The sequence below is a fragment of the Rhodamnia argentea genome, chromosome 4 (genome assembly GCF_020921035.1).
Source record: "Rhodamnia argentea isolate NSW1041297 chromosome 4, ASM2092103v1, whole genome shotgun sequence".
Classification (NCBI taxonomy): domain Eukaryota; kingdom Viridiplantae; phylum Streptophyta; class Magnoliopsida; order Myrtales; family Myrtaceae; genus Rhodamnia; species Rhodamnia argentea.
The window spans coordinates 20,581,239-20,608,839 of NC_063153.1; the positions used below are offsets into that span (position 1 = coordinate 20,581,239).

Sequence of the window (27,601 nt, forward strand, 5' to 3'; positions counted from 1 at the left end):
TGAGTTTCAATTTAGTGCGCGATGAATGTCAGTCGAAAGCTATTCTGGGTTCGAAAGTATGTGATTTTTCAATTGTTGTTTGGTCCGTTTCGGCTGCGAAGGTCGCGATTTTATCCCGTTGAGGGCAAATAACAGTCCAATGGCGACCGGATTCCCCTTGATATTTTTGCTCAGAATGTAAGGGTCCCCCAAGATGCCATGCGAATGATCTTCCAGAAACGGACATAAGAGATTGGTGACCCCTCTCAACCATTGACTTGTACAGGTCTATTTTGTAAATTTCGAAAGTTTAGGTCTCTAAGTGCAAATGGCTGATATTTTTAGGGACCCATGTGGTAATTCGCCACGTTAAGGACCCCGCGATGTAAGTTGACCCTACTATTAGTACTAGGGATGAGCAAAAAACACGTGGTAAGAGACTGCTGTCAGAGAGGGACATTAAAATGATTGGCAGAGAGAAATGCGCATCGACTTTGTCCAATTTAATGTGAAAAGGCTGAACAGATGCAACATGCGATATCGATTTCTTTCATCTTAGATGCATGAAGAAGCAAATTGCCGGGTGATTAACGATTAATAAAGATGGAGTTCCCCCAATCATCCTTTCCTTCGACTCGCGACCACGGGGAAGCAAGCATTTCATCGTAACACCCACGATTCTACCAAAGAGTCAACTCATTCATTGGCAAGCTCGGATCATCCACACGGCGATGTTCTCGGTGTATCTGGTGACGGGATCGTCTCGAATGGCTAAATTAGCGAAGAAAAACGAATTCCTCTATCGATCGGTAAACAATCGGATAGAGTCGTGATTCGGGATTCAGACGAATTAAAACTCGTGAGTGAGATGCCGTGCGAAAGGCTAAATTGACTGATGAGAAAAAGAGAAAAAAAGGAAGAAGAACACCGACTATTCCTGTCTATATTTTCTTAAATTCCGGACGCTTTTTCAGGTCGGGGGCTTTTTCTCTACCTTATATTGTTCGGCAACCAAGGGCCACGTTCAACCTTTGGAGATGCATTGGTTAATAACATAATTTTTAAATTTTTTTTATTAATATCACGAAAAACTTCAAATTGGTACATTTGTGATAAACTCAAAACTAATTTTTTGATCACAAAAAATCCTAAGCCGGTACACATGTGATAAATTTTCAGTTAAATTTTAACGTCAAATTATTGAGTCGGATGACACGCGATAATTTATGAGTGTATCGGTTTGGGATTTTTACCCTCCGTTTATGACAAGTATACCAGTTTGAGGTTCTCGTTGTGTTAATCCAATTTAACAAAAATTAAGGGAATGTAAATTTATCATAGGTGTACCGGTTTGATATTTTTTGTGGCAAAAAAATTAATTTTGAATAAATTTATCGTAAGTGTATCGGTTTGAGTTTTTTGTGCTTAAAAAAATTAGATTTGAGTAAATTTATCGCAAATGTATCAATTTTCTTGTTACTAACTTTTTATTTTTGGTCAAAGTAACTTTTCATTCATTTTATAAATTAAAAAAAAAACAACATAGAAATAATGCAGTTCAATTGCAAGCCAGACAAATCCCACACAACTTAAATAAAAAATAACCTCCCGATAACAAGATCCTCATTATGCCGACGAATCATCAGAATAATTATAGGCGTCACACGTTCAAAGATCAAATTTATGATTTCTTCAAATCAAAATCGACGGCCGATAATTGAATCCATCTTAAGTAATGAGCACGTATCAAAATCTTCATCTATTGTTATGGCTTTGCTTTTCAGCGGTGCACGCTTTAGTTCGGCGTCCCCAACAGCATCACCATCGCCATGCAGAATATAAAGATTAAACGAGCACAAATTCGATAATGAGAGTGAAACCTTTACGAAGCTCCCGCGCTCTCTTTCGAAACCGAAATTGTACGCTAACAAAATTCGATGGAAGTGAAATTCCGAAAACATACACGCAAAAACCCAAATATAGACTAAGCTCGGGATAAAAATCTCTCTGAAATGGGAGATACAAGTTTCTAGATCTAGAATAAATCGAAAGAAAAAGGATTCACAAATAGGAGGAAAGTAAGAAAAAGAAACGGAGGACTGGACCAGTTAACGAAGAGAGAAATGTCACCATCTCACCCCCCAAGTCGATAACTCTACACAAAAACCCCAAAGTGTGGCCGCATCGTGAACTATTGTTAACTTAAAGTGGGAATTGGGGGTTTTGTGTTTGCTCGGAATCGAGAAAATCAAATTCGGTTTAGGCTCGAAAGGTGTCAGATGAAAAACGGCACATGAGAGAGAGAGAGAGGCGCACGTGCCCACCGGCCGGCGGTGAGAATTGAGCCGCCTCGCCGTTGCGCCGGGGGCGATTTTCGAGACCTGAGCCGTTCCAGTTGCGGAAATGGCCACGTTTCAGAGTTCTTCTTCTTCTTCTTTTTGGTTAAAAATTTCCCTTGTTTTTTTTTAAATTTCCGCACTCAGCTAATTTACTGGCCAAAATAGAAATACAAAAAAATAATGATAATTTAAAAAAAAAAATACACGTAGCTAATTTCTTTCCACAGAAACGCGGGGGGGTTAACGAGTCTCTCTCTCTCTCACTCTCTCTACGAACGCGGCAAAACCATACCGTTTCAATTCAATCTCTCTCTCTCTCTCTCTCTCTCTCTCCTCCTCTGCGGCAGAGCTTGGCAAAGCATGATTTCACTGAGGAGACGCCATCATCTTCTTCTTCTGGTACTCCACGCGCCACTCCATCATTCTCTCCTCCCGCTTCGTATTTTTTTTATTTTTTACTTCTTGCTTCCATTTTCGACGAGTCGAGTCTACTCGCCTCAACCGTCTATAAATACCCGCCACTTTCCACTCTGAGCGCTTCGTTCGCCCGCTTTAACTGCATTTCCTTTCCGTTCTCGCGATTTCTGCTTCTTCTTCTTCTTCTTTTTGGCGCTGCGTCGTCGTTGGAAGTAGCTTGTTTGTCGGTCGGTTGCAGAGGCTCGCGTTCGGTTGCGGAGGAGAGCGGAGGCGGTTCGCGTTCCCGGAGAGCACGGCGGCTGCGATGGACGGTGGAGGCATGGGGGACGTTTATGGCGAGGATCGCGCCACGGAGGATCAGCTTATCACTCCTTGGGCCGTCTCTGTCGCTAGGTGAGTCGCGAACGCCTACCCCCCCCCGCATTGTGGTTAAAAGTGCTTTTTCTACGGCGTTTTTGATTCCGGTAACGTCTGAACCTGACGATTGCTGCATAAACTTGCGTTTCGCGTCAAATTCTTGTGGCGTTTTGCTTTGATCTCGATGCTTCGCCTCAATAGTGTAGATTCTTGATTTTACGTTCTTCTAGACGAGCAGGCAAGATCTTGCGATGCTATGGGTGATAATTTAGCATGCACATGTTATTTTTCTCTTCTTCTTTTTCTCGCTCCCAAGATATTGAGCTGAAATTGTTGCTTGCCGTGTTTTGTTTGAGTTTCCATTCGCTAAATCTCGCGGACCGAACATTTATGATGCAAAGATCGGAGTTAGTTCACGAGTAAATCCTTCGATAAACGGGGTTTGCACGAGTAGGCTTTAGAAAATGACGTGCGTTTTGTCTTAATCTAAGTGGCTTCGGATTTTGCTTCTTGAAATTTTGCTTGTCAGATTTACATCCGGTGTAAATATATTCTCTCTAAATGCTCTTAAATAAACAGGCCATCGCGCCTTTTTCATGAAGTTGCACTTTAAGTTCGACTCTGCATGAACCTTTTTGGGCGAGATCACTTTGTAAGGATTAGTTCTTTTGGTGATGAATCTTGCTGAAAGCCAATTAGGTTTGGTCTTTCGGTTGAATCTCTCATTATCGAGTAGAACAGTGTAGATATCTTTGTTCTCCTCAAGGTGATGATTTCCTTCGTATCTATTGGGGAAATACTACTGCTACCTCTGTTTTCAAATGCTTGGCATCAGAGCTTCTGATGGTGCGATGATGAGCTCGATCGAAGAAGCTGAGATTCAATTAAAAATTCGAAACACTCCAGTCTCGGTAATTGAAGTACTAGTAGTTGAAGTTCGTAAATATTGTTATTCCGACTTTGATTTAGTTCGTTCCATGAATAGTCCAGTACATTTGATGGAAAAATCAGAGTCTTATTTATTCCTTCCTACTGTTGTAGTGGTTATACTTTGTTGCGGGATCCGCGCCACAACAAAGGGACGGCCTTCACCGAAAAAGAGAGGGATGTTCATTATCTGCGTGGCCTTCTGCCCCCAGCTATTCTCAGCCAGGAGCTGCAGGTAACCTTAGTTGAATTGGTCCTATTTGTTCAATATTGATCTGGAGATCATTTCAATTGCCTAGAATTCGTTATCCAATTTCCACTTTGGGCTTCTTTTGCTTAATCATTTGTAAATCTCAATATCAGGAGAAGAGACTTATGCACACACTTCGCCAATATCAAGTTCCACTGCAGAGATATATGGCCCTGATGGACCTTCAGGTAAGATTTCCGCGGCATAAGGCATGACTCGGATGTAACATGATCTCAGAAAGTAATGATATTCATATCAAGTGAGAAAATCGATATCTTTTCTCTGTGTTTTGCCAGAGATGGACAATAAGCTGTAGACTGGTGACGACCAAGTGTCACCAGGCTACAAATGTTGGTGAGAATATTCTCTCTGTAGGTTAACATATCCACCGGTTATGTTTTCCAGGAAAGGAATGAAAAGCTGTTTTACAAGCTTCTCATTGACCATGTTGAGGAGTTGCTCCCTGTGGTCTACACTCCAACAGTTGGTGAGGCTTGCCAGAAATATGGCAGCATATTCAGGCGCCCTCAGGGTCTCTTCATCAGCTTAAACGACAAGTATTAACACCTGAAGGCCTGTTGTGCTGGTGCTTTATGTCTAATAGCAGAGTAGTGTGTAATGGTCCATGTGATTTCCGTTGTTCAGGGGAAAGATACTCGAGATATTGAAAAATTGGCCTGAGAGGAACATTCAAGTTATTGTGGTGACTGACGGCGAGCGTATACTGGGTCTCGGTGATCTTGGTTGCCAGGTAACCGACTCTAATTTGTTTGTTCACATCTAGGAAAAAACCATTGATTGAAACCATTCCTCACCTTAGATACATACAACTACTGAGTAGATGGACAATAACAAAATTACATTCTTTTCAGGGTATGGGAATACCCGTGGGTAAACTATCTCTATATACAGCACTAGGAGGAGTTCGTCCTTCAGCGGTGAGCCTTCTCTTGTCACTGGTCTATGTTTATGTATGCTCCCATGTTGAGCTTTTTAGGGATGTATAGTCAGAAAAATTGTGTCAACTCCTTCCATAAGTCAGAACTAGAGGGATATGACCCCTCACTATCATTAAATCTGCACCTAGGAAAGTGCTAGGGTAGCTCAAGATGTCTGGTAGACACGACCAACATTATCTGTTTCTAATAACCAAATTAAATGCAAGTAATTTGCAGGATGGACATGGTAGCTATATGCTTTGTCTAAATGCATCCGTGTATTCACTAACAGCTAAAATGCGAGTCTAAAATTTGCTCTCCCATGTCTCTATACAACTTGAAAAACGAAAGTTATTCTGAAAGTTCAAGTTCCAAAGAATTTGCATGATTGCTAGTTGAGAAGCACCTCAAACTTCCTAAAGCAGGCTGTGAAAACTTGGAGTTGCTACTTATGTCTTGCAGTGCTTGCCCATAACCATTGATGTTGGCACAAACAATGAAGAGTTGTTGAAGGACGAGTTCTATATCGGTCTCAGGCAAAAAAGGACAACTGGGCAGGTTTATAAGTTTTTCTTCCATTGTCCCCCCTTACCTCGTCACTTTAACAATTGGTTCTTATTTCCTCCTGTTTAGTATTGACCAAGGATAAACACCGTTAATTTTGTTCCAGTATGTCTACTTCTGACGAATTGCCAACTTGTTCACATAATGCAGGAATATGCTGAACTTATTGATGAGTTCATGAATGCTGTTAAACAGAATTATGGAGAGAAAGTCCTCGTACAAGTGAGTCACACAGTTTCTCATGTTCTAATATCATGTCTCTATTGACGCTAATAATCAGTGCTTTTCAGTTCGAAGATTTCGGAAACCATAATGCATTTGAACTATTGGCAAAATACAGGCAGACACATCTTGCCTTCAATGATGACATACAGGTATATAGTTGAATGAACTCTTCTCTCTGCTTGTAGTGCGTGTGCTGGATTATGAAGATGCAGTTAACATAGCTAGATGGAGTAAAGCTTTGGCTACTGTAAGTTCTTTACAATCGCAGGGTACAGCCTCTGTGGTACTTGCTGGACTTATTTCTGGTCTTCGAGCGGTAGGGGGAAGTCTAGCAGAACAGAAGTTCTTGTTTCTGGGCGCAGGAGAGGTTAGACTTCGAATTATTTTCTCCAAGCATTTACATTTCCCACCAAACAAACTCAGAGTCTGAAAAATGCATGTTTAGGTTATCTTTTCCATATAAGGACCCCAGCTGTGCATTTTCTTGCTTCTCTTTGCAAATTTGCTCTTTTCGCTTTCCTTTTACCACAGCTATGCATCAAGGATGAGTCTCTCCTGGACAGTAACAATCTGCTCCTGCCCTTGAACTGGCAGTTGGGAAAAAATTATTTATGTGCATGAGTAAAGAAGTCAGCTCCATTTAATTCATTCATTTCTTTAAGTCCTAGCTCGCATATTGTTTATGCCTTCAAACTTCTACGCTCATCCCCTATATCTTACGCGCTGCATCTTGGCTCACCATTCTTGTTTGGTAATTGAAGGCTGGAACTGGCATTGCTGAGCTTATAGCTCTGGAGATGTCAAAACAGGTGAACATGCTACCTTTTGTGTTTTCAATCCTTTGAAAAAATGTGTGATAAGCCTTCATACATTTAAGCATTGCTATTGCAGACAAAAGCTCCGGTTGAGGAGACACGCAAGAAGATATGGCTTGTGGACTCAAAGGTACATGCAGTTCCTGGTCCGGGTTTCCTGCTTGTCCAGGAATATCTTTTGATGCATAACTTATCACGTCGTATCTGTTAACAAAGTTGCGACATTCGTTTGCAGGGACTGATTGTTAGTTCCCGTTTGGAGTCGCTTCAACACTTTAAGAAGCCTTGGGCTCACGAGCATGAACCTGTCAAAACTCTGTTGGACGCTGTCAAGGTGTGTAAAATTGTAGGAAATTATTCCAGTGTGCTAATTGGACCATGACTGGTAGTATCAGTGAATTTTCTGACTTCTGCAGGCGATCAAGCCAACAGTCTTGATAGGATCATCAGGCATGGGGAAAACCTTCACCCAGGAAGTGGTTGAGACCATGGCATCATTGAATGAGGTTCTCTCTCTCTCCCTCTCACACACACGCGCGCACACAGAGGCTAACATGACGTTTTTTGATGTTTCTCTTTGCATACAGAAGCCTATAATTTTTGCCCTCTCAAACCCTACCTCCCAGTCTGAGTGTACAGCTGAAGAAGCTTACACATGGTCTCAGGTACATTGACTGGCAATTTATTCAGTGATTTTGTGTATCCGAGGATTATTGGTGAAGAAAGATGTTCCAAGTTACCAATCAAAATTTCCCCTCCATTCTCCTCCAAATTTTCAGGGGAGGGCAATCTTCGCCAGTGGAAGCCCATTTGACCCAGTTAACTACGATGGCAAAACTTATGTACCTGGACAGGTCCTTGCTCTCTACTTCCACTGGTTATCTTCTGTTGTTTCCTCGCTCTAGAACTCACTTTCACATCTATTCTGATGCTCACTTGCTACTGTTCATGTCATTCAGGCAAACAATGCATACATATTCCCCGGATTTGGATTGGGATTGATTATGTCTGGCGCTATCCGTGTGGATGATGACATGCTCTTGGCTGCTTGTAAGTACTCCCGAGGACATTTGAGTCCCCACGTCTATTGTCCAGATATAATCATTCGTTTGTTCATCTTTCCACTCGAACTGCTTCGCCTTCAACATCTCTAACTGATCTCACTGTACCGAGACCTGCACTCCTCTCTCCATCAAGTTTCCATTCCCGAGCTTAATATCAGGTTTGTCGTCCTTATTGACTCACATAATAATTTCCCGGTTGGAACAGCGGAAGCTTTGGCCGCACAAGCAACACCTGAAAATTTCAAGAAGGGAATGATCTTTCCCCCGTTCTCTAATATCAGAAAGATATCAGCCCACATCGCAGCGAATGTCGCTGCCAAAGCATATGAACTAGGTAAGTCTTGTTAGCCTTTTTGTTTCTGCCACCGATACTATCCTCCCGTGTTCACACGTGTTGAGCATCGATCGGCTTTCTTAGGTTTGGCTTCCCGCCTTCCTCGTCCGAACAATCTCGTCAAATACGCAGAAAGCTGCATGTACAGCCCTGCATACCGAAACTATCGTTGAAGCGACTGAGCTGAAATCACTGCATCCCACTTGAAGTTGACCGTTCACGTCCCATTGAGAATGACTTTTATTGTGCCTTTCCTTTTTCTTTTTCTTTTTTTGACTTTTCAGTTTCGTCAGTGTGGTGGTGTCTGTTGTATCCTTTCATCTCAGAAGCATCAGTAATATTTGTACCCGGAATGAATGCACATCGATACAGCGTATTCGGACAAGCGATGTTTAGGATTCATATTAGCTTTTCTGTCCGAGATGACTTCGTCCTCACGATTCCACTAGGGCTCGCCCACCATTTGGGCAGACTTGACAAATAGGCCCAAAGTACAAAAAGAAGGCCTGGTAGGGCTCAGATTAGCTCATCTGGGGTGATGTATGGAATATATGACAAAGGTTGAGTATTGAAGTATTTCTATTGAACGATAATGTCATGGAGGTTCAAGTCGTCCATCCAATTACTTTGATGTGAATCATCCGGATACCTTATATATATATATCAAAACAAAAAGATGGACAATCAAACTCATTTCTTGATTCAATAGAACCTAAATGAGTTAAATAAGGAGAGAAATTTAAAAAGCAAGTCCGATTATGCCTATTCTTAATTCTAGATGGAATGAAATGACGTAGGAATACATATGTAAACATAACATCTACTTCGGTAAGCTCAAATGATCCCTTCTCATAATGAGAATATATATAATCATATTCGAGGCCGAATCGGTAGGGAATGAACTTATAATCATGAAATCGACTCGATCATCAGATTATAGATTATAAGTTCATAATCCTAACCATTCCCATTTTGGAGCGTAACAAATCTACTAATTCTTCGATTCAAGTTAGTAAAAGGGTTCTTGAGCTAAGAAATATCTTGAGCAATTGCAATAATCAATACATTAATATTCTTGGCATAGTTGATGCTATCGCGTACACAATCATACTCAATTCGATGGAATTGTTTGATCTTAAAGGGAATCTTATATAATTTCGCATGAGATGTTATTTCTTGATTTTCGTCCGGTCATTAATAACTTAATTATTTTTAAATAATAAGATATAAAAATAAGTAGAGTTTTTCGGGGCAAAAAAAAACCTGGTAGTGGAGGAAGATCTCCTAGGGATAAGAGACACAGGGTTGAAGAGAAAGCCCAAAAAAGATCGTTAGTGTATAATCTTGCATAATCTCGAATGTTATTTGTTCCGATACATAAACCAAATAATACAATGCAAGTAAAAGTTCCTAAATTCATGGAGATATATAACAGCAATAATTATATATCTAGTCTCCAACAATTATTCCAATAATTACTTATCCCATTTGACCTATGGACGAATATGCAAGCATACGTTTCATGCTTATTTGAGTAATAGCAATAAGATTTCCCAATATCATGCTAAGAATAGCTAGAGTTTTCAAAAGAAAATGCCATTCATTGGATGAGAAATAAAAAGAAATGTCGAAAATTCGAGTAGCTGAAGCTAAAGCATTACTTTCAGAGTAATAGACAAAAAAATGATTTGAGTGGGAGAGTCAAAGTCGAAAAGATGATTCATCACTTCTTTTTCTCATATGGGTGCCCAGGACTTGGGCCTTGGCCCAATATAGGCCGACGGCTGTTCATGTCCACGAGGCCTGCCCTTATTACTTTCCCAAATTCCATAAAATTTCAGTTGGACAGGCTCGAGCTCACTTAGGGACTCAACCCGTCCATCTCCAAGGTCTCTATTTTATGCACTATAAGAGGGATTGAATGGCAGCCCGTTCAGTGCCCGAAGTAAGCCGGCCCTAAACTGTTCCTTCTTTTTTTTTTTTTTTTCGAGGTGGGGGGTTGGGGTTGGGGTTGGGGTTGGGGATCCAACCAAAACTGTTCATTCACTAAAGTCGCATGTATATGATTTCTATATAAGAGGGATTAGTCCCAAGATAGATAATTTCCAGACCTCAAGTCTCAAACCCTACCATGTCAGGATCAGGTCCTCATGTACGAAATAGGTTTATGAAAAAGGAAATCAACCATCTTAATCCTAGAACTGGGCTGAAAAAAAAAAACGGTTGGTTACACCGGCCAAGCCTTTTATTATCTTTATTACCTATACACTATATATGTGTAAACATTAATATTATTCTTGCGCTTGAGGACAATAAACATATTTAGTCTCGCTAATGACGCGTTGGCTGAATTGGTGAGATCCCTGGACCTTAGACAGCTAAATTGATGAGGTTCCAGGTTCGAATCTCCCCGACCGCATCTTGGGGACTTAATTGGTGACATTGGTGCTCATACCCCCATCATTCCAAGGAATAGTTCATTGCACGTGAGAAACCTCGGTTATAAAAAAAAAAATACATATTTAATCTTGACAAATAGTTTATGTTTTAAAAAGAGAAGAAACATTCAGGGCAAAAATAAGTTATAAATTCCAAGTTCCAGGCAAAGGCGGCCTTCCCGGGTAAAAGCGGCCAATTCATGATATAGACATAGGAACCGAACCAGTTAAGCTGGTTCCCAATTTATGGAACCGAAAACTGAACCAATTCTCTTGCGAATTGGCCGAGTAAGTCAGGTCTAGGCCAAGTCCCGAATAAATTTGGCCCGCATACTCACCCCTAATTCTAATTGACCTCGTGACATTACAACTTTCATCCAACTGTTACTAGGCGAGTCCTCCCAACTTTCCGTGATTTCTGCATTGTCACGATTGTAATCACACCGCATTAATTCCCCATCTCATGTAACCATGTCCTTTTTTTCCTCAACTAAATAGGCTCTTGTCAAGAGAGAAATGAAGGCTAAACCAAGAAACGTTCTCACCCATTATAACGCACATGGAATCACTTTACAACATTCCACCAGTATACGCTCTTAATCTGACCCTCCGAGACAAACAGAGCAAAAGAAAAGGTGAGGAAGACCGGAATTACCTAGTAGCGTTACTTGTACCTGTACTATAGCCACATTCATCTCCGCTGAAAGGTAAGATAAGCCCTTCAAGGATTTGAATCCGCAACTTGAGAACTTCGTATTCCCCAAAACAACCTGGGCTTCAGCTTATTGTTTGTGGCTGTAAAAAGCCAACCCATATGAGACTCGCAAGTGGCACAGTTAGTTATTGTCCAAGCATACCTGCAAAAGAGCGGCACAAGAACTCAATCGTGTCATAGGAGCTTATACAGCTTACACACGAGACAGTAGAGCCAAATGTAACGTAGGCAACACAATCTACTGTTAACCAATATAACTCAGTTGAGCCTAAGCAGCCTCCTCTGCATGCAATCATTTTGCACAAGAGTTCATCAATTTATGTGAGACTTGCCTAATGGAGATGCAATTATAGAACTGCAGTTCCCGACATTTTTTTAGGTACAGCAAATTGATGATTATTTTATTGTCTGCCACAGCTTTACTTATACAAGAAAGGGTTTCAGATGCTATTCCTCTCGTATTGACTGAAAAAATTGTTGCCCCACGAGTCTCTGGGTATTTAAGTTAAGACGAGTTCAAAATGGTCCATCAAGATCTCTTTTGTTTTCACTTTCCAAAAAACAGGTTTAACTGCATCCTGTTGACTTTCTCTTCCTCCCAACTTTATTCCTCTCACATACCAGATCGTCGGAAGACATCTCATCACCAGATAAACAAAAAAATCCTGACCCATCCTTGTTTCAACATATCAAAAAGAAGCAAGTTTTTAAATCAATTATTCTGTGGGAAGGACCTAGTATTCATATAGCCCATTTTGGTATGTTGTCAGGAGGATAAAGCATGCTCCATGTGTATAAATAGGTGGTTTCAACTAACAAGTTAAAGACTAAGGTCAAAGAAAGCATCGGCATGGGCGTATCTGTAGGGTAGACAAGTCTCAAATTCAATTTCCTTCTCGAGCATTTTTTGTCCTGAAATTTTTTATTGAAGACATTAGACAACACAGCCTAATCCAAAGAACTTCCGGGCACTGAACACAGTTAATTTCTCTCTAGTCAGTTATTCCCATCAGAGCTGTTTACCATTGCCAAAAAAACCCCACCTTGAAGGGACCTCCCTCAGCTTTTCAACAAGTCTCAGACTAAGAGGCTAATTCCTATTTTACAGCTAATTCAAAGGTGAATGTGATAAAGACTAAGGGATGACATACCCAGGAAACCAGCTGTAGTCTGTGTTGGGCCTCCCTATGAGGGCTAAGCCATTTGCTTTATGGAGGGTCATTATCTCATGTACACTACCGTGTGGGTTCACATAAGCACCAAGAGGACCGTCACTGGACATCACCATCATATCACTTCGCCTTGCAATAACAGTCTGTAAGTAACAAGTAAGTTAAACAAATTATCCCCCATAAAATGAATAACCAGTTCAGTGACCTAATCGCCAAGTTATCACAATACAGTGTTACCTGACAACTTTTACATTGGATGCGATCAAAACACTCCAGTAACTCAATTTCCCGCCGCAGTCTATAAGTTACCCCATCAATATCCAGAAGCTCTTGCCTAGTAGATTGGGAAACAGGAATTTTGCTAGCAACATAAAATGAAAGAAGATCCGGCTTCTTTACGAGACCATCCATTGCAGGTGCTCCAACTATCTGTTTCCACATATCTGAAACCATAGTGGCAGCAGCCAAAAAATTATATTGAGCAGTGCTGTTGTAAACCATAAAATCCTGATTAATGTCTCTCATCACAACATAAAATATAGCTTGATAAATGTAATGGCATAAAGAAACAGAAACACTGCAAGTTCAGCACTTTATGTAACAACCCAGGTCATTAAGGCCAGTGAGAATGCAATAAAGGACCATAACTTCACCAGTTTCATTCCACATCATTTCCTAGGAACAATTATACCAAAATAGTTAAACTACTTATTCCGTTGGAGGAAAATATAACATATAGAATAGGGAAAATGCACCTCCTGCTTGCACCACTTGGCTCAGTAGTATTGCTAAATAGTAGTCAATTTACCAGATCTTCCAAAGTTCTCACATGGAAAAGAAAGAAGCTCCCATTTGCAAGTTCAAAGCATCAAGTTGTAATAATGTACGGAAACACTTTGTACATATCAATAAGAGAGGTAGTACCTCACCAGATATTTCAACTTACAGACTTGATAATCAAAGCAATATGTGAAAGGATGTAAATACAGCTGTGAAGAACAGAAGCCAGTACCTGCTACCCTTTGAGCAAGGCAATATGAGTCATACATGCGATACACCCAGTGTGGCCAGAATGCTCTAGGAATACCATAATTGCTAGTAGCAGCTTTTCGTTGGGTCCAACCCCATGACCCTTTGTGAGATTGCCCCCCAGATCCACTAGCATTTCCAGAAATCTTTTCATCTGAATGATGATGAGAATGCGATCTTCCTTCTTGGAACTCTGATTCACAAACAAACTTCTCATCATCACTGCTTGTTGATTCATCCATGACATCATATCCATAAGAACAATCAATTGCAGATTGATGCAATCTATGTTCAGGAAGCGAAAGGGCACTCTCAAAGCTATTTTCTGAATGTGCTTCTGAGTCATCGTCCTCATCAGCAAATCTTAATGATTTAGCAGGAGAGTTTTCTGGAGGGTTACTTAAAATATAATTATCTCTCACGACACTTGGTCTGGGCAACTTCCCAAAGGCATCTCGTGGAGTCCTCAGTGGCAAATCTTCCTGAATAATCTGCACCTCTCCACATGCCTAAAGAAATGTAGGCCAGGAGATGACATTAGCGGGAATGAAAAGTAGAAGGATGGTTCCATTCAGCAATTTTTTTTATTCTTAAAGAGGACATGAAAAGTGTTCTAAGTTCTAACCACTCCTTCTGCATCAATCCAACATCGCTTCAGGCGAAAACGTTGCTGACCGCGAGTAACCGCATTTAGTGAACCATCTTCCAGTCTCCTGTATTGCCTAATCTGCACCAAGTTTTGCAACATAATCACATGCAATATCAAAAAAATCAGTGCCTACCACAAAACTTGAGCTAGACAAAGGAGCAGATGATGAATAAGGATTCGAGAGGAGAGGGCAGCATCGTTACCTCAGCAGTTGTCCCTGTCGTTGCAAACCTTAACCTATTATTTTCAGGATCGCTGTAGATACGAACCTGAAAATCATTTTCAAATTAGAAGGAAATCCACAACACAAGTTCAGTATCCACAGACGTCAAATTTTAACATACCACACCGATCATAAGAGGAGTATCGCGATCAATTGGGCTCAATGCCCTCTCAATAGTAGCTATCAAGCTACGCTGAACAACTCTTAAAGGAAGGGTGGCTTCAGGGAACAGAACAACTCCTGACATCAAAGAAAAGCAGTGTCTTGGAGATTTTAATCAGAAAAAGAAGATGTGCATATGCATCTGAAAGAATGAGTGAGTTGAGATGGTGGACCAAAACCATCAAAGGTAAACATGGACAGATAAAAGAGACGTGAATTTTACTTCTTCCTGCTGCTTGACAGCTCCATGCATCCAAAGCAGGCAAAGGTCTTTAATTATCATGGAGTAGAGTATCAGAATCCCTACAGGTTCCGACCCTATAAACTAGCTAACCTTCTTTGACTTAGAGGGATTGCTTCACCTTGAATGGCAAATCCCTCTCTGGTTCACAGAGATAGTTTGACAAGCTGGGCCATAGCAATCGTTCCACTTAAGTTATTTCCCAGGGAAGGAAGTTGAATTTTGATTAGTTGTTTTGCTGTGACTAAATAAGTTACCCGAAAATTGGCTACCTCAGTTAGGATGAATTCAAGCTCATGTCCACCAATCATCATTGCACAGAATACTGCTAAAAAATGTAGAGTATCTAATTACATGGACTAATAAATATTTGAATTGCATCTTTCAGCCTCTGAATCCACTTTCCCATCGAAATGAACAGCACAACATAAATAAGTCACATATAAATTGAGGTAAAGGACTACCTTCGAGATAGAGCAAGGGTAACTGATGGATGGCACCACCATCCAAGAAAGCCAGACTGTGGTGGGTGTCTTCAACCTCTGTTAAGACACGACTGCCATCAGTATTCTTCATTATACTGCATAGGTAATACAAGCGACGAGAACTACTGGATTCTCAATTCCTACCGCCAAGATACGTATGCAACGAAGCCAAACTGGGGTTGAAGGTAAATTCAATAGGTACACTTGCCCCGTCACGAACCCTGCAGTCCATTAAATTATGGATAACCAAGTCAAGGATATAAAAATGAGTGAACTAGAGAATTTCCTAAAACTTCTCTCGATTCCCAATCAATGTGAAGTGCATAGAAGCAGTACTTCGTATACACGTTCTAATCACTAGATTCTAGCCATCATGTATATATCCTAAATTTGCCACTATTACCTTCACAGCGACTACCAATTACCGCTACACTTGAATGAAAGGGAAAAAAATCACAAAGAGTGACATGTACTATTCAGCTAATCCTGAGGCCAAGAACCAATCCAACCGGTAACTGGACAATAACAGGACACATGAATATACTGAAGCTACATAATACTTCACAGCAGCATCTCAATTAAAATTAAGTTCGCATACCAAAACCTCGCAGGATTAGCATACTGTTGAACATGAACGGATACAAAACTCGACACACCAAAAAAAGCACCGCGAGCGAACGCAAACAGCCTCTTGCACTGACTCGAAAAAACCTACTGAAACAGCATGACGTAAGAAGGAGATTTTGATGCTTACGCGGTGCGCCGATCGTCGTCCGACGAGTCGTGAGCGTCTTCGACTTCCTCCACCTGTAACTCCTCAAAATCGAGCTCCCGAATCTGCTCGATCTGATGCCTCTCCCTCTCGATTATGCTGCGATCCTCCATTTCTGGATTCTACAAAGCTCCCTCCCTCCCGAGCGAGCGAAGAAGAAAGGCTCGCTTCTTCGTTAACCGTCGATGGCAGTGAAAGCGCTCGTCATTCGCCAATCCTCCGCTCGCGACGGCGTAGATCACCTGCAAAAGAGTGCACAGGCTTCTCGCCCTACTCTCTTGTTTCGAGTTGGCTTCCCTCTCATCTTATACCGGTCCGCCATCGCCTAGTATCTTCCATATAAATGAATCCGCCTTCCTTTTGTTTTATCCAAATTTAATTTTGGGAATATTTTACATCTCGACCCCTTGAAATTTTCTCGCTTTTCGTTTTGCTCCTTGGGCTTGAGCTTGCTCGCAACTTTGTTGAGAAAGCTACTTCTTTATTTATTTATTTATTTATTTTTTGGGTCGAATTGAGAAAGCTCGTCTGATTCATTTTAGAAAAAAATGTTAACGTTACAAAAAATCTCAAATTAATTTTTCACTACCAAAAATCTCAAATTGATACATATGTAATAAATTTACCCTCCATTAGCTTACATTAAATTTTACTGTCAAATTATCGTGTTGGATGATACGTAGCAGTTGACGAATATACCAATTTAGGGTTTTTATCATCTATTTATCACATGTGTACCAATTTGAAATTTTTCTTGATATTAATCTAATTTAACAAAAATTAACGGAAGGTAAATTTGTCACATATATACCAGTTTAGGATTTTTGATGATCAAAAAACTATTTTTGAGTAAATTTGTATGTTTACCAGTTTGATATTTATTGTGGTTATAAAATTAATATAGAGTAAATTTATCAAAAGTGTGCCGATTTAAGATTGTGATATTAATTCTTAAAAAAAAATCTTGCTTCTTTTCTAAATGCGTCAAGGAAAGTAATGTATTTTAAGTATGAAAGCACATGCAAGTCTTTTACGTAGAAATTTATATGTGCACCGACAAATTTTAGGCATTTCACACTCAACAAAAATCAAAGTACTGCAATAGCAAAAGATAGAGATATACCCTTATTTAGGGATATGTTGAGTAGAAGTTTTAAAATTTATCATAAAAGTACAATTAAGTTATAATACTTGTAAAAAATACAATTAAATCACAAAACTTGTTAAATTGATACAATTGAGTCATTTCGTTAGTTTCGTTTAATTTGATTAACAGAAAATACAAACATAAATCTTTTTAATATTTGTTCTCTTCTACATAGCTAAAATTATGTTGTTTTGATCTGAATATTATCTTTAATATAAATTTTACTTAGATTGATTTTAAAAAAAAAGCTAAAAGAAAAACTAGAACTGGTGGAGGCTACAAGCCATCGTCGCTGCCCCACCACCACTAGGAAGGGCTGCTTGTAGACAGATTGGATCCGGAGGAGGGTCGCGACCCTCGCCGATCGGTTCCCCACCATCGCAGACCCTTTCGAGCAAGAGTGGGTCAGCGGCGGCGACAAGCTCCCGCCGCTTGTTCCGATTGTTATTGTTGTTCTTTTTTAATTAATTTAAATAAAAATTAAATTAGAAGTCAAATTTGAAAAAAAAAAAAAAGATGTCGTTTTAGTGATATTATTACCGTGTAGAAAAAAGAAAATATTTTAAAAAAAAGCACATTAGTATTTTTCGCCGGATAAGTACCACGTACATGGCGTCATATATTTATAATTGACTGGTTATATTATTCGGCGTAACCCTTCACCTAAAATTCGAGGAACCTATGGAGCCCCCGCTATTCTCAAGCTCACCTCCAGTGCAGTGGCGCCGTGACCGTGACCGTGTGACGAATCAACGACACCCCCTTCGCGTCCCCATCACAAAGCACAAGCCCAATCGACGAACAATTCACAACGAACAAAAGTGAAAAGCCCACAACCCATTTTCCCAAAGCTCTCATGCTCGCTCGTCGTTCCTCTCTCCTCCGCATCCTCCGCCGTCGCGACCCCGAGATGGCGCGTGCCCTGCTGCGCGCCGTCCCCTTCGCCTCCTCGCTCCGCTCCTCCTCGGCCCTGCACTCCCAGACCGTTCATCTCGGCGCCGCGGCGTCGTCGTCTCCGTTGGGAACTTCGCTGTTTGGGAATAAAGTCGGGTTTTTTGGGGCAGGGAATGAGAAGCAGTTGACGGGTCTTTGTGGCAGGGTTTGGGCGTCGCAGAGAGGGTACAGGAAGGTGAGGAGGAGGGCTGCGAAGAGCAAGGACAGGGAGCTCGAGCTCAATGCCAGCATTTGCATCGAAGAGGACTTACCCGATGATCTTGAAATTCTGGTACTTTTGCCTATGCAAGTGTTGGTTTTTTAGAGTTCAATTGCCCTTTTAAATTCAATTTTTAGTTCCTGAAGCTTGACCCTCAGTTAAAGATTGGAACTCAGCCAGACAGTGGTTGATTATGACGCGCATTATGTCGTTTAGAAGTTCAATTATCTTACTTTCTCTATCCAACAGATGAAGCAGTAGAATTGTAGGGGGAGAAATGGATGAAGTGGTACAACTTATTTGTTTAGATAGTAGAGGGTGAGTCCAGTATCTGATACTGGCCAAAATGATGCGTCATTTTGTTACTTATTGCTGCTTCTATCGTTGATGTAACATGAGTAACTCTGTGTTTTGAGGGACAATCTTCTTTCCCATTGTACTGTTTCGATCTGTTGTCATTTTCCAGAGAAGCAGTTTCACCTTCATTTGCATTTTTCAGAGTATTGCAGAACTACTACGTCTAAATGTTCCAATGGCAATGAAACTAGCATTTGATGGCTTGAAGGATGCAACTTACCAAACGAGAGACACCGCTATAGACGATGTTGGTGGATTTCAAAGTGTGGAGTTGTCTGTTCTTCTTTGCAATGACGACTTTATTCGGAAGTTGAACAAGGAGTGGAGGGACGAGGACCATGCCACTGATGTTCTCTCTATGTCACAACACGTCGCAGGGCTTAAGCTCCCTATAGTAAGAATACTGCTTTATTTGCCGGATAAGCTGCCTCGATAGATGGATACTTGACATATTTCCACCAATTACAGCTTATGCTTGGTGACATTGTAATTTCTGTTGAGACTGCTGCAAGGCAAGCAGAGGAAAGAGGCCACACTCTTCTTGATGAGATACGAATCCTAATGGTTAGTGTGGACCCTTTAACCCATCTTTTTTCTGCGCTTTCATTCTTGTGTTAGACAATAGAAGAGGTGGGGAAGGCTAAAAGAAATGGATGATGATGAGACTCGATCCAAGCTACTAGTGAATGTTGGCATCTAACAATGAGACCATCTCCCATTCTCTCTTAACCCATTCTTTTTTTTTCCTCCTTGGACAGACGTCTTTCTTGTTCATAAATCAGTTATTCGAGCTACCTTGCTTCAAGATAGCATAACTTCAGTTTTATTGTCATTGGACTGCCTTAGATTGAGCAATGTCCAAGGTCTCACTAGGTTAGTAATTTCAAGTTTAGCTGTGATTCTGTATGGAGAGGAAGTTATGATGTAAACCGCCTTACCATAAGAATGCTTTTGAAGTTCAATGAACAGGATAAAAGTGAAGCATTTTTTCCATTTCCCTACCTCCTTCTTTTAGTTGGGCAGTGGTCCGGGAGAGAGTAAGCATGGGTGGACTATCTACTGTGTTCACTTACAGAAATTTTTAGGGAAAAGAGATGCGCTTGAATAACATGTACAGATCCCCTCAATCTGGTGAATTGGGGGAAAGGGTGCACCAATAAGAGGCGAGATGTGTTAAATATAGACCTTGCATTTTTGCAGGTTCACGGACTGTTACATCTTTTGGGTTTTGATCATGAGCTGAGCGAAGAGGCAGAAGCAGAAATGGAGAAGGAAGAGGAACTTCTTCTAAAAAGCCTTGGTTGGAAAGGAAAAGGATTAATCCAAAGTGCATATGACACTAAGACTGACACAGATCTACGTGCTGAGAATCCAGATGGTAATTTAACCACTTGATTTATTGACAGCCTAGTTACTTGTCTTAAGATGTTGCATTGGGATGTAAGTTGGTCTTGCTTCCCATTTTAGTTTAAAGCAAAGGCAATCTTACAGATGATTTGCCAAAAGACAGGAAAAGAGAAGGCAGTCTTCGCTTTTATAAACCAAAATTCAGCTATATCTTCTGCGACATGGATGGTGAGACAGCCCTTCTATGTTTCTCTACTTCTCCCTTCTTCTTTGAACATAGCTTGTGAAGGTATCTTTGACAAATTTTGCTAGGCACACTGCTGAACAGTGAAAGTCGGATCTCTTTAACAAATGCAAAAGCTCTGAAGGAGGCCTTGTCAAGGGGTGTCAAAGTGGTTATAGCTAGTGGAAAGGTGCGAACGTATTGGAGTTTGACATTCTTTTTATCATTTGTTGAAAAGCGGTAGTACGTACGCGATAGTCCTTTTCTACTAAGATGATACATTTTCTCTAGTTATAATATCAAGACACTATTTCAAATTGATTCTTTTTTTCTTTTTTGTAAGTTTGGAAACCCTTCCTCTGTTTTGTTGGTTATTGGATCTCAGTATGATTTTGGTGATCAGGCACGTCCGGCGGTCATAAATATCTTGCAGATGGTAGATTTAGCTGGTAAAGATGGGGTCATTTCTCAGTTTACTCCTGGTGTCTTCGTACAGGTTAACATCTATATGTGTTTTGGTCTTTCAGTCCTAGCTTTACAGGAGGTATAAATAGGTTTATATGAAGAATGGTTTGTTATTGCTGACACTTTCACATATCTTGTTTCCTTGTCTTTCTACAATTGCAGGGATTGCTTGTTTATGGTAGACAAGGACGAGAAATTTATAGAAGAAATTTAGAGCCTGATGTGTGCCGAGAGGTATCACTTTTGGTGCTTCATTTGTTCTTTGAAAAGATGTTTCTGTCTTTGACAATAAAAAAGCATCGGACTAATATACAGAACTAAAATATAAGAGCAATCAATTAGATTGGAGCAGAACTGGTGCTAATGTTCTACTCAATTTTTTCGTTCCCCAGAATTTTGTTGACTATAATGTTTCATCAGTTTAAGCTCTGACCACTTGCATCATCTTGTTGTTGTCTGTTAATCTACTATAGAGATGTCACTCAAAGTTATGTTGCAGGCGTTTATATACTCTCGAGAGCATGGAATTCCGCTTATTGCATTCTGTGAGGATCGTTGCTTGACACTATTTGAACACCCTCTCGTTGACTCATTGCATACAATATACAAGGAGCCAAAGGTGGCGTCTTTGAGATTCTTTTTCATCATGCCTGAAAATTGGTCATCCCAGCACATGATAAAATCTTGTGTCTGCAGGCGGAGATCATGCCTTCAATTGAGGATCTCCTGGCTGCTGCAGATATACAGGTACAGGGGTACGCTTAGAACGCTAGCAACTGACAAATATGATCTGACCATTTTACTCATGCACTAAGATTAATTCAACATCAAAATCTCCTTATTACATCTCCAATACTCAGCTGAAACTGCTCTACAAGCTCTAGTCAAATTTCTGTGTCCATTTATCAAATTTGAGGCCCAAAGTACTATTTTTACTGTTCATAAGCACTAAGAACCATACTTGCGGACCTCTTTACCATCCCATTATGCTGTCCTAAGGCACCTCTTCTCTTGCTTGTCTACCGGTGACGGATCTTTTATCTGTCTATTTATGGTATTTTGCAGAAAATTATTTTTTTGGACGCCGCTGAGGGAGTGGCAACAAATTTGCGGCCATATTGGTCAGAAGCTACTGGAGCTCGTGCTAATGTGGTCCAAGCTGTGCCTGATATGCTGGAGATTGTCCCCCCCGGAACTTCTAAAGGTAGTGGGGTCAAAATGCTGCTTGATCATTTAGGGGTTGCTCCAAAAGAGGTAGATTTCCACTCACCAAATTTATCTCGTTGGATTATTCTCCACTCTTTCTTCGGAGTTTTTGGTTGCTATTGTAGCCATTTACTAAAGATAATGCGGGGTAAATAATTTATAGGTTTGATCTGTGGCCCAGAGTTCTCAAACTTTTTCAGGATGAAGCTTTTGCCTTTTGCTTCTTTATTATAACTACCAGATGTACGAGGAGGAAGCTAATTGTCTTAATCAAAGAGGAAAAAAGTTTCTAATTTCTACAAGCAAAATTTCAGTAGCAATTTTTTTTTTTTTTTTGGGTAATTGGAAGTTAGTTTAAGGGTCCGTTTGTTTGAAAGAAAACTGTTTCGAGGTAATTGTTTGCCGACTTTTCGGTGTTTCGATGACAGAAAACTAATCAATCCACGGAAAACGTTTTCCATAAACTGCAAACAAGCTTAGATTGAGGGAAAACTACTTTCCTTTCTAGCAAAAAGGAAATCACTTTTCCTAAATCACTAAACAATTGGAAACATAACCATTTTCTTTGAAAATGATTTTCATGAAAACCTTTATCATAAAGTTATGATTTCCATGCGAAATAGTTTCATTTATTATGAATTTTTCAGTGGAACAAATGCACGTAACGGTTGATTTTAATTTGCTTGATGGTTTAGGAAAAGTGATTTCTTTCTTGCCGGAAGGAGAAGTCATTTTCTTCCTATCTTATCTAGTTGTTTTCAGTCAATGGAAAACGTTTTTCGTGGATCAATTAGTTTTTCGTCATCCAAATCCCGGAAATTTGAAAAACAATTTTGCAGAAACAATTTTCCTTCAAACAAACGGATCCGCACGAAGTGGAGAAAGACCTGAAAGTGGCTATCAAGAAGCTTTACATTAAGCGTAGTTTGATTGTCAAACTTGTTTTTGTCTTGTTGGTTCACCGGAAAAAAAAAGTTGTTTTCATCTTGCCTGGGCAATGAGGTTGTAAGTTGGTCCTCTTGTAGGAATCTTATCAACTTATTGACAATGCTCTCTCTCTCTCTCTCTCTCTCTCTCTCTCTCTCTCTCTCTCTCTCTCTCTCAGGTTATGGCTATTGGTGATGGGGAGAACGACATAGAGATGCTTGAGTTGGCATCTCTTGGCATTGCTCTAAGTAATGGATCAGAGAAGACGAAGGCTGTGGCGAATGTAATTGGTGTTAGCAATGATGAAGATGGCGTGGCTGATGCAATCTATCGCTATGCTTTCTGAGGCTCGAACAAAGTTATTAAAGGTTGAAGTCAGAAATTGACAGGTCTACTTTTCATGGCGCAAGGTGCTGCCCCAATTTTCCCCTATTGGATCATACTTGCTATTCTTGAATCTTGAGGAACAGAGAAGTATTCAATAGTGGACGCGATAGAAGGAACAGGGTCAACTAAATGAGGGTCATACTTTTCTATCATTTTTCAAACCGGTTCATGACTTTCTGGGGACTCTTGATTTGTTAGGGCTATTCACTGTAATCCTTTTGCCATTCTTTCTGGCCCTTGTTGCCTGTTGAATTCTTCAATGGACTTTGAAGTTCGAAAGAACAATGATATGGCTTTTCATTGCAGCGGACAAGGTTCGTCTACTCCATTTGGATGAATCATTGATACATTAGTTATAGATCTCATAACTATCTTTATTGACGTGGATGAACAAACGAGGCGTCAAATGAAGACCATCAATTTGGGATAGAGCATCGATCTCATCTCATTATAACAAATTCAGAGAGGGAGTTGTGCATAATTTGGAGACTCATTGTCAGACTTCGCTGGTACCCAGCAGTAGGTTAAATTCTTCATCACCCCTTAACTTTCAGTTACCGCTAACTGCAAAACGGATGAAATAGAAATGAAACAATCAGTTCTAACTTAACTCACTAGAAACTAATTGATGGATTTCTCTAATGCACACAAATTAATGTACTAGATGCCATATATCCACTGTTACCAATTACTATTTGATTTTTACTGGCACAAGTGTTGTACTACAGGCTTCAGGGTAAGATAAAACAAGGAGGAGAAATCCTAGTTATAAAATTTGCTATTATTATGAATCAAGCATAAGTTCTTGTCTGCCACCTGATTGCAGTTTTGATTCACTATTACGAGATGCAGTTGAAAGAACTTGCGCCCATGTGTGCACATGAGTGCGCCCGGGCTTGAGAGAGAGAGTGAGAATAACTTCCATGTGTAAAAATGAGCTTTTTGGAGTGCAAAATCAACTTCGCACAGAATTTCACTGCGCATCAATCACCCAAAAAATGCTTCTTTCCCTCGTAAGTGCAGCTGCGATATGTTATTTCAGTCTGGCCAAAAGAAAACACTCCCAGTATGTACAAGAGACACTCCTGAGCTTACAAAGAACAAGTTGCACCGTCTTTTGTCCAACGCTAGCACCAGGGGCTAACAAATCATCACCTCTTGAGTTGTCTTGCTCTCAGGTTGTTTTGTCGTAATGTGTATTTCTCCTTGCACACTCTAGGATTGTTTTATCAGCAGTGATGAAGTATGCAGCAATTGAAGCTGTCAATCCCAAAATAACAATGTCAGTTTTTCGCGACACAAACATTCATTCATCCATACTTAGCTTCGCATGATACACAGTATTTGGCACCAAACTATGTATATTTATATATTTCAGATTCCATGGTAAAATAAATTCAGGAATACCTGCTGATATGATGAGTGCCTGTGCAGTATAATTGAGGTTCGCCTTTGCCCAAGGAGCCACTCGACAAACGACCAACTGAAAATTTGGAGAAAGGAAGCCACACATATATCAACACTAGTAACAATGATAAAGCCTAACAGGAGCCAAAGGAAGGAATACACAAAAGGAGCTTAAAGCAGTTCTAGGCAATCAGCACATTATTCTCAACATAAATAGAGAAGGAACATCAACACTCACGGCATTAAACGGTCATTATACCACGTGCCTATAGTTGATGATTTGATTGTTCGGTTACATAACCAATTGATGAAGCAACATGTAATATTGCAGAGTTGAGTTTCTCCTTACGGAAGCATCTTTTATCTTTAGAAAACGGTTCTTTTTTTTTGGGGGGCGGGGGAAGGGAATAGATAAATGAAAGCTTAAGCTAGTACACAACTTTCAAAATAAAATTACAAGAGAAATGAACTTTCCTACCAACAAAGTAGTCCCATTGATAGCGCAGGTATCATTACGCAGAGCAAGGATCTTTAGGAACCCAAGTTTTAGGTCCAAAAATCAAAATGAATGACCTCAAACTTGGCTTGTAACAGCACCAATATATCAGGCATTTGAAATCAACAGACTCCACAACAGAGTATGAAGGATAAGCAATTGGTGATACTGAAGCGAATCTCACCGTGCTTTGCAACCACTTAGCTCCACCTTTATGTGAACACAAGCTACAAAACTTAGACAATGACTATCCTTTTCACCCGAGCTTATGCGATCCATCATAAGAATTAAGTAAATCCTAAATCACTAAGTCAATACATGCCAAATTTTAAGAAGTACTTCAACTTTCTCGAGAAACCATAAAGAACTTGTCAATCAGCAACAGCAGAGAGTATCATACGCAAATATCCAGACACTCGACATTCAAGGAACATCTCAGCGCTTATGACCGGCAATTAAGCGATCAAAACAATGTCCCCATTTTCTAGCAACTATAGAGCAGAAAAGATCTTCAGAGTTTACCCCGTAAGATCATAGCCGAACAGGACTTTAACCGAACCTATCTCAAGGGACCTCCACATTTTATGCGTAAAATCATAGTCAAGCAGGACATATCCGAAACTATCTCAAGATAATTGAACCCATTACCGTAGGCACGGCGGTGGCAACGCAGGCGATAGCAGCTGCCCTCGCTCCAGCACGGACACCCTCTGCATATCAAAGATCCAACACAGTCCAAAGCGCCATCGCATCAAAAAACCAAACCAATCAGCGTCTAGAAGATAGTGAGATATAACTACGACCCACAAGTAAAAGCAGCACTTTTGAAACAACAAGCGAGATTAACGGAACAAGCCAGTTCAATCGGCTTCTTCGATACATCCATGACCATGATCTTCGCCACGATTCTTATCACCCAAAAACACAGGATCCACAACAAACGGTACTCCAGCGAAATTAAATCAGACCAATTGAAAAAACGGAATCAGAGAGAGAGAGAGAGAGAGAGACCTTGAGTGCAATTCCGAGCGGCTTGAATCCTCCGTTCTTCAGCTGGAGAAGCGATCAGGAACGAATTCATCCTCCGGCTGTTCACCCAGAAATCCTTCATCTCTGATGGAATCCCCATATTTTTTTTTTTTTGTTTCTTCTTCCCACAACAGCTTGCCGCGATCGACCAGGGCATTTAAAGACGGCGAGATGGATGTGAGTGAGAAATGGAAGTGCGTTTTGTTTTGTCTACTCTTCCGGGGGAGGGATGGTGTCAACTCGGTCGCAAATTCCGACCAAAAAAAAAAAAAGAAATGGTCGAAAAATCAAAACTGTCCTTCTATATGTTTTCATTTATTATTATCTTGTACTTTCTTGTAAGTGGCACCCATTAACGTACGATTAATTTGTAAAAATGAATGATTTCAAACATTAACCTTAAAATAATTACTTGTATAGCCTGTGCAAATGAATAAATAAAATAATTTTAATTTTCTACAAGAATATTAAAATATAAATTGTTATTAATAAAAAAAATATTTTAAATAAATTATTCAAGACGATACAAGTAATTAATTTTAAAAGAGTTAAATAATTTATTTTTTGTGAAATAAATGCATCCTTAATGTGACATTAATGTGTTAACTATTGTCTAACGTGAATATTTGTTATTTTATTTTGCCGTGGAACTCTCCTTTTTTTCTTCTTACAAGTGTGATCTCTCTCTTCTTCTTTCAATCTACTTAATCAAAAATCTACATAATTTAACATTCACTATGATTCATTATCCACTCACAGCCATCAACCGAGCAGCCATGTCTCAAGCTCCGAAGTTCGAGCAATCGTGGCTGCTGGCTCCAGTCAAGCAGCCATGACCTCGAGCTTCCCGACTCAAAAAAATCCTGGGACCATAGTTACGGCAAGCTTAAAACTCAAGTGGTCGTGGCAGTTGACAGCTCAAATCGAGCGTGCGCGAGCCCGAGCTTGAACAAAAGTGCTCACTGTAAGCATACGGCTCGAGCTTGTGAGCCCGTGGCTACAATAGTCGTGATGGAAGCCCATGTCTCTCCCTCTCTCAAATTTTATTGTTCTTTTATATTGTTGAGAGAATGAATGCACGACACGTGTGTTCCAGTATTCCGCGTTCTATGTTAGCAAAAATTGACTGGCAAGAGAATAAGTATAATGGAAGAATTAAAGGTGACAACTTTTTAAATAGTAGGGGGACGATTTTGATTTTCGAGTAAAAGTAGACGGATTATCCTCTTCTAGAATTTCCTTTTTTTCTGATATAAGTCGTTAAAATTGTCAGCGAAGCTCTCTATTTATTGGCCAATTGATAGCAAACTCTCCTCCGGGTGGTTGGCCGAGTGACTCTTGAATTGAAAGTTCATATGGCCA

At 40.2% G+C, this 27,601-nt stretch overlaps 4 protein-coding genes across 8 annotated transcripts; 2 read left to right on the top strand and 2 right to left on the bottom strand.

Moving 5' to 3' along the window:
- Positions 1-2,561: 2,561 nt before the first annotated feature.
- On the top strand, positions 2,562-8,562 carry LOC115741089 (NADP-dependent malic enzyme). 3 transcript variants are annotated; one of them, XM_030674806.1, is made up of 20 exons: positions 2,562-2,717; positions 2,974-3,128; positions 4,134-4,254; positions 4,383-4,457; positions 4,675-4,826; positions 4,915-5,020; positions 5,142-5,207; positions 5,670-5,765; positions 5,922-5,993; positions 6,062-6,145; positions 6,265-6,363; positions 6,758-6,805; positions 6,888-6,941; positions 7,047-7,145; positions 7,228-7,317; positions 7,399-7,476; positions 7,591-7,665; positions 7,771-7,861; positions 8,081-8,209; positions 8,294-8,562. In XM_030674806.1, the coding sequence occupies exons 1-20, from the start codon at positions 2,679-2,681 to the stop codon at positions 8,380-8,382; spliced, it is 1,818 nt and encodes a 605-aa protein (XP_030530666.1). In that variant the 5' UTR covers positions 2,562-2,678; the 3' UTR covers positions 8,383-8,562. The 3 variants fall into 3 exon arrangements, with proteins under 3 accessions (XP_030530666.1, XP_048133851.1, XP_048133852.1); XM_048277894.1 differs by having other exon boundaries at positions 7,228-7,476; XM_048277895.1 differs by lacking the exons at positions 2,562-2,717; positions 2,974-3,128 and adding an exon at positions 3,709-3,858.
- Positions 8,563-11,122: 2,560 nt separating this feature from the next.
- LOC115741052 lies at positions 11,123-16,419 on the bottom strand. The gene is made up of 10 exons (XM_030674758.2): positions 16,078-16,419; positions 15,468-15,544; positions 15,303-15,380; positions 14,557-14,675; positions 14,416-14,481; positions 14,189-14,290; positions 13,547-14,072; positions 12,772-12,977; positions 12,514-12,677; positions 11,123-11,504 (listed from the first exon to the last, which is right to left on the bottom strand). The coding sequence occupies exons 1-10, from the start codon at positions 16,206-16,208 to the stop codon at positions 11,369-11,371; spliced, it is 1,605 nt and encodes a 534-aa protein (XP_030530618.1). The 5' UTR covers positions 16,209-16,419; the 3' UTR covers positions 11,123-11,368.
- A 1,621-nt stretch (positions 16,420-18,040) lies between these two features.
- LOC115741085 (endoribonuclease YBEY, chloroplastic) lies at positions 18,041-23,657 on the top strand. Of its 3 annotated transcripts, none has more exons than XM_048277628.1 (12): positions 18,041-18,467; positions 18,895-19,146; positions 19,221-19,316; positions 19,953-20,130; positions 20,244-20,327; positions 20,412-20,512; positions 20,726-20,818; positions 20,950-21,021; positions 21,287-21,406; positions 21,484-21,534; positions 21,853-22,041; positions 23,099-23,657. In XM_048277628.1, exons 1-12 carry the CDS (start codon positions 18,099-18,101, stop codon positions 23,264-23,266), a joined length of 1,773 nt encoding a protein of 590 aa, XP_048133585.1. In that variant the 5' UTR covers positions 18,041-18,098; the 3' UTR covers positions 23,267-23,657. The 3 variants fall into 3 exon arrangements, with proteins under 3 accessions (XP_048133585.1, XP_030530661.1, XP_048133586.1); XM_030674801.1 differs by having other exon boundaries at positions 18,042-18,467; positions 20,259-20,327; XM_048277629.1 differs by lacking the exon at positions 18,041-18,467 and having other exon boundaries at positions 18,875-19,146; positions 19,953-20,132; positions 20,243-20,327.
- A 550-nt stretch (positions 23,658-24,207) lies between these two features.
- LOC115741121 (early nodulin-93-like) lies at positions 24,208-26,453 on the bottom strand. Its single transcript, XM_030674846.2, has 4 exons — positions 26,222-26,453; positions 25,859-25,920; positions 24,715-24,790; positions 24,208-24,567 (listed from the first exon to the last, which is right to left on the bottom strand). The coding sequence occupies exons 1-4, from the start codon at positions 26,394-26,396 to the stop codon at positions 24,482-24,484; spliced, it is 399 nt and encodes a 132-aa protein (XP_030530706.1). The 5' UTR covers positions 26,397-26,453; the 3' UTR covers positions 24,208-24,481.
- Between the last annotated feature and the right edge of the window lie 1,148 nt (positions 26,454-27,601).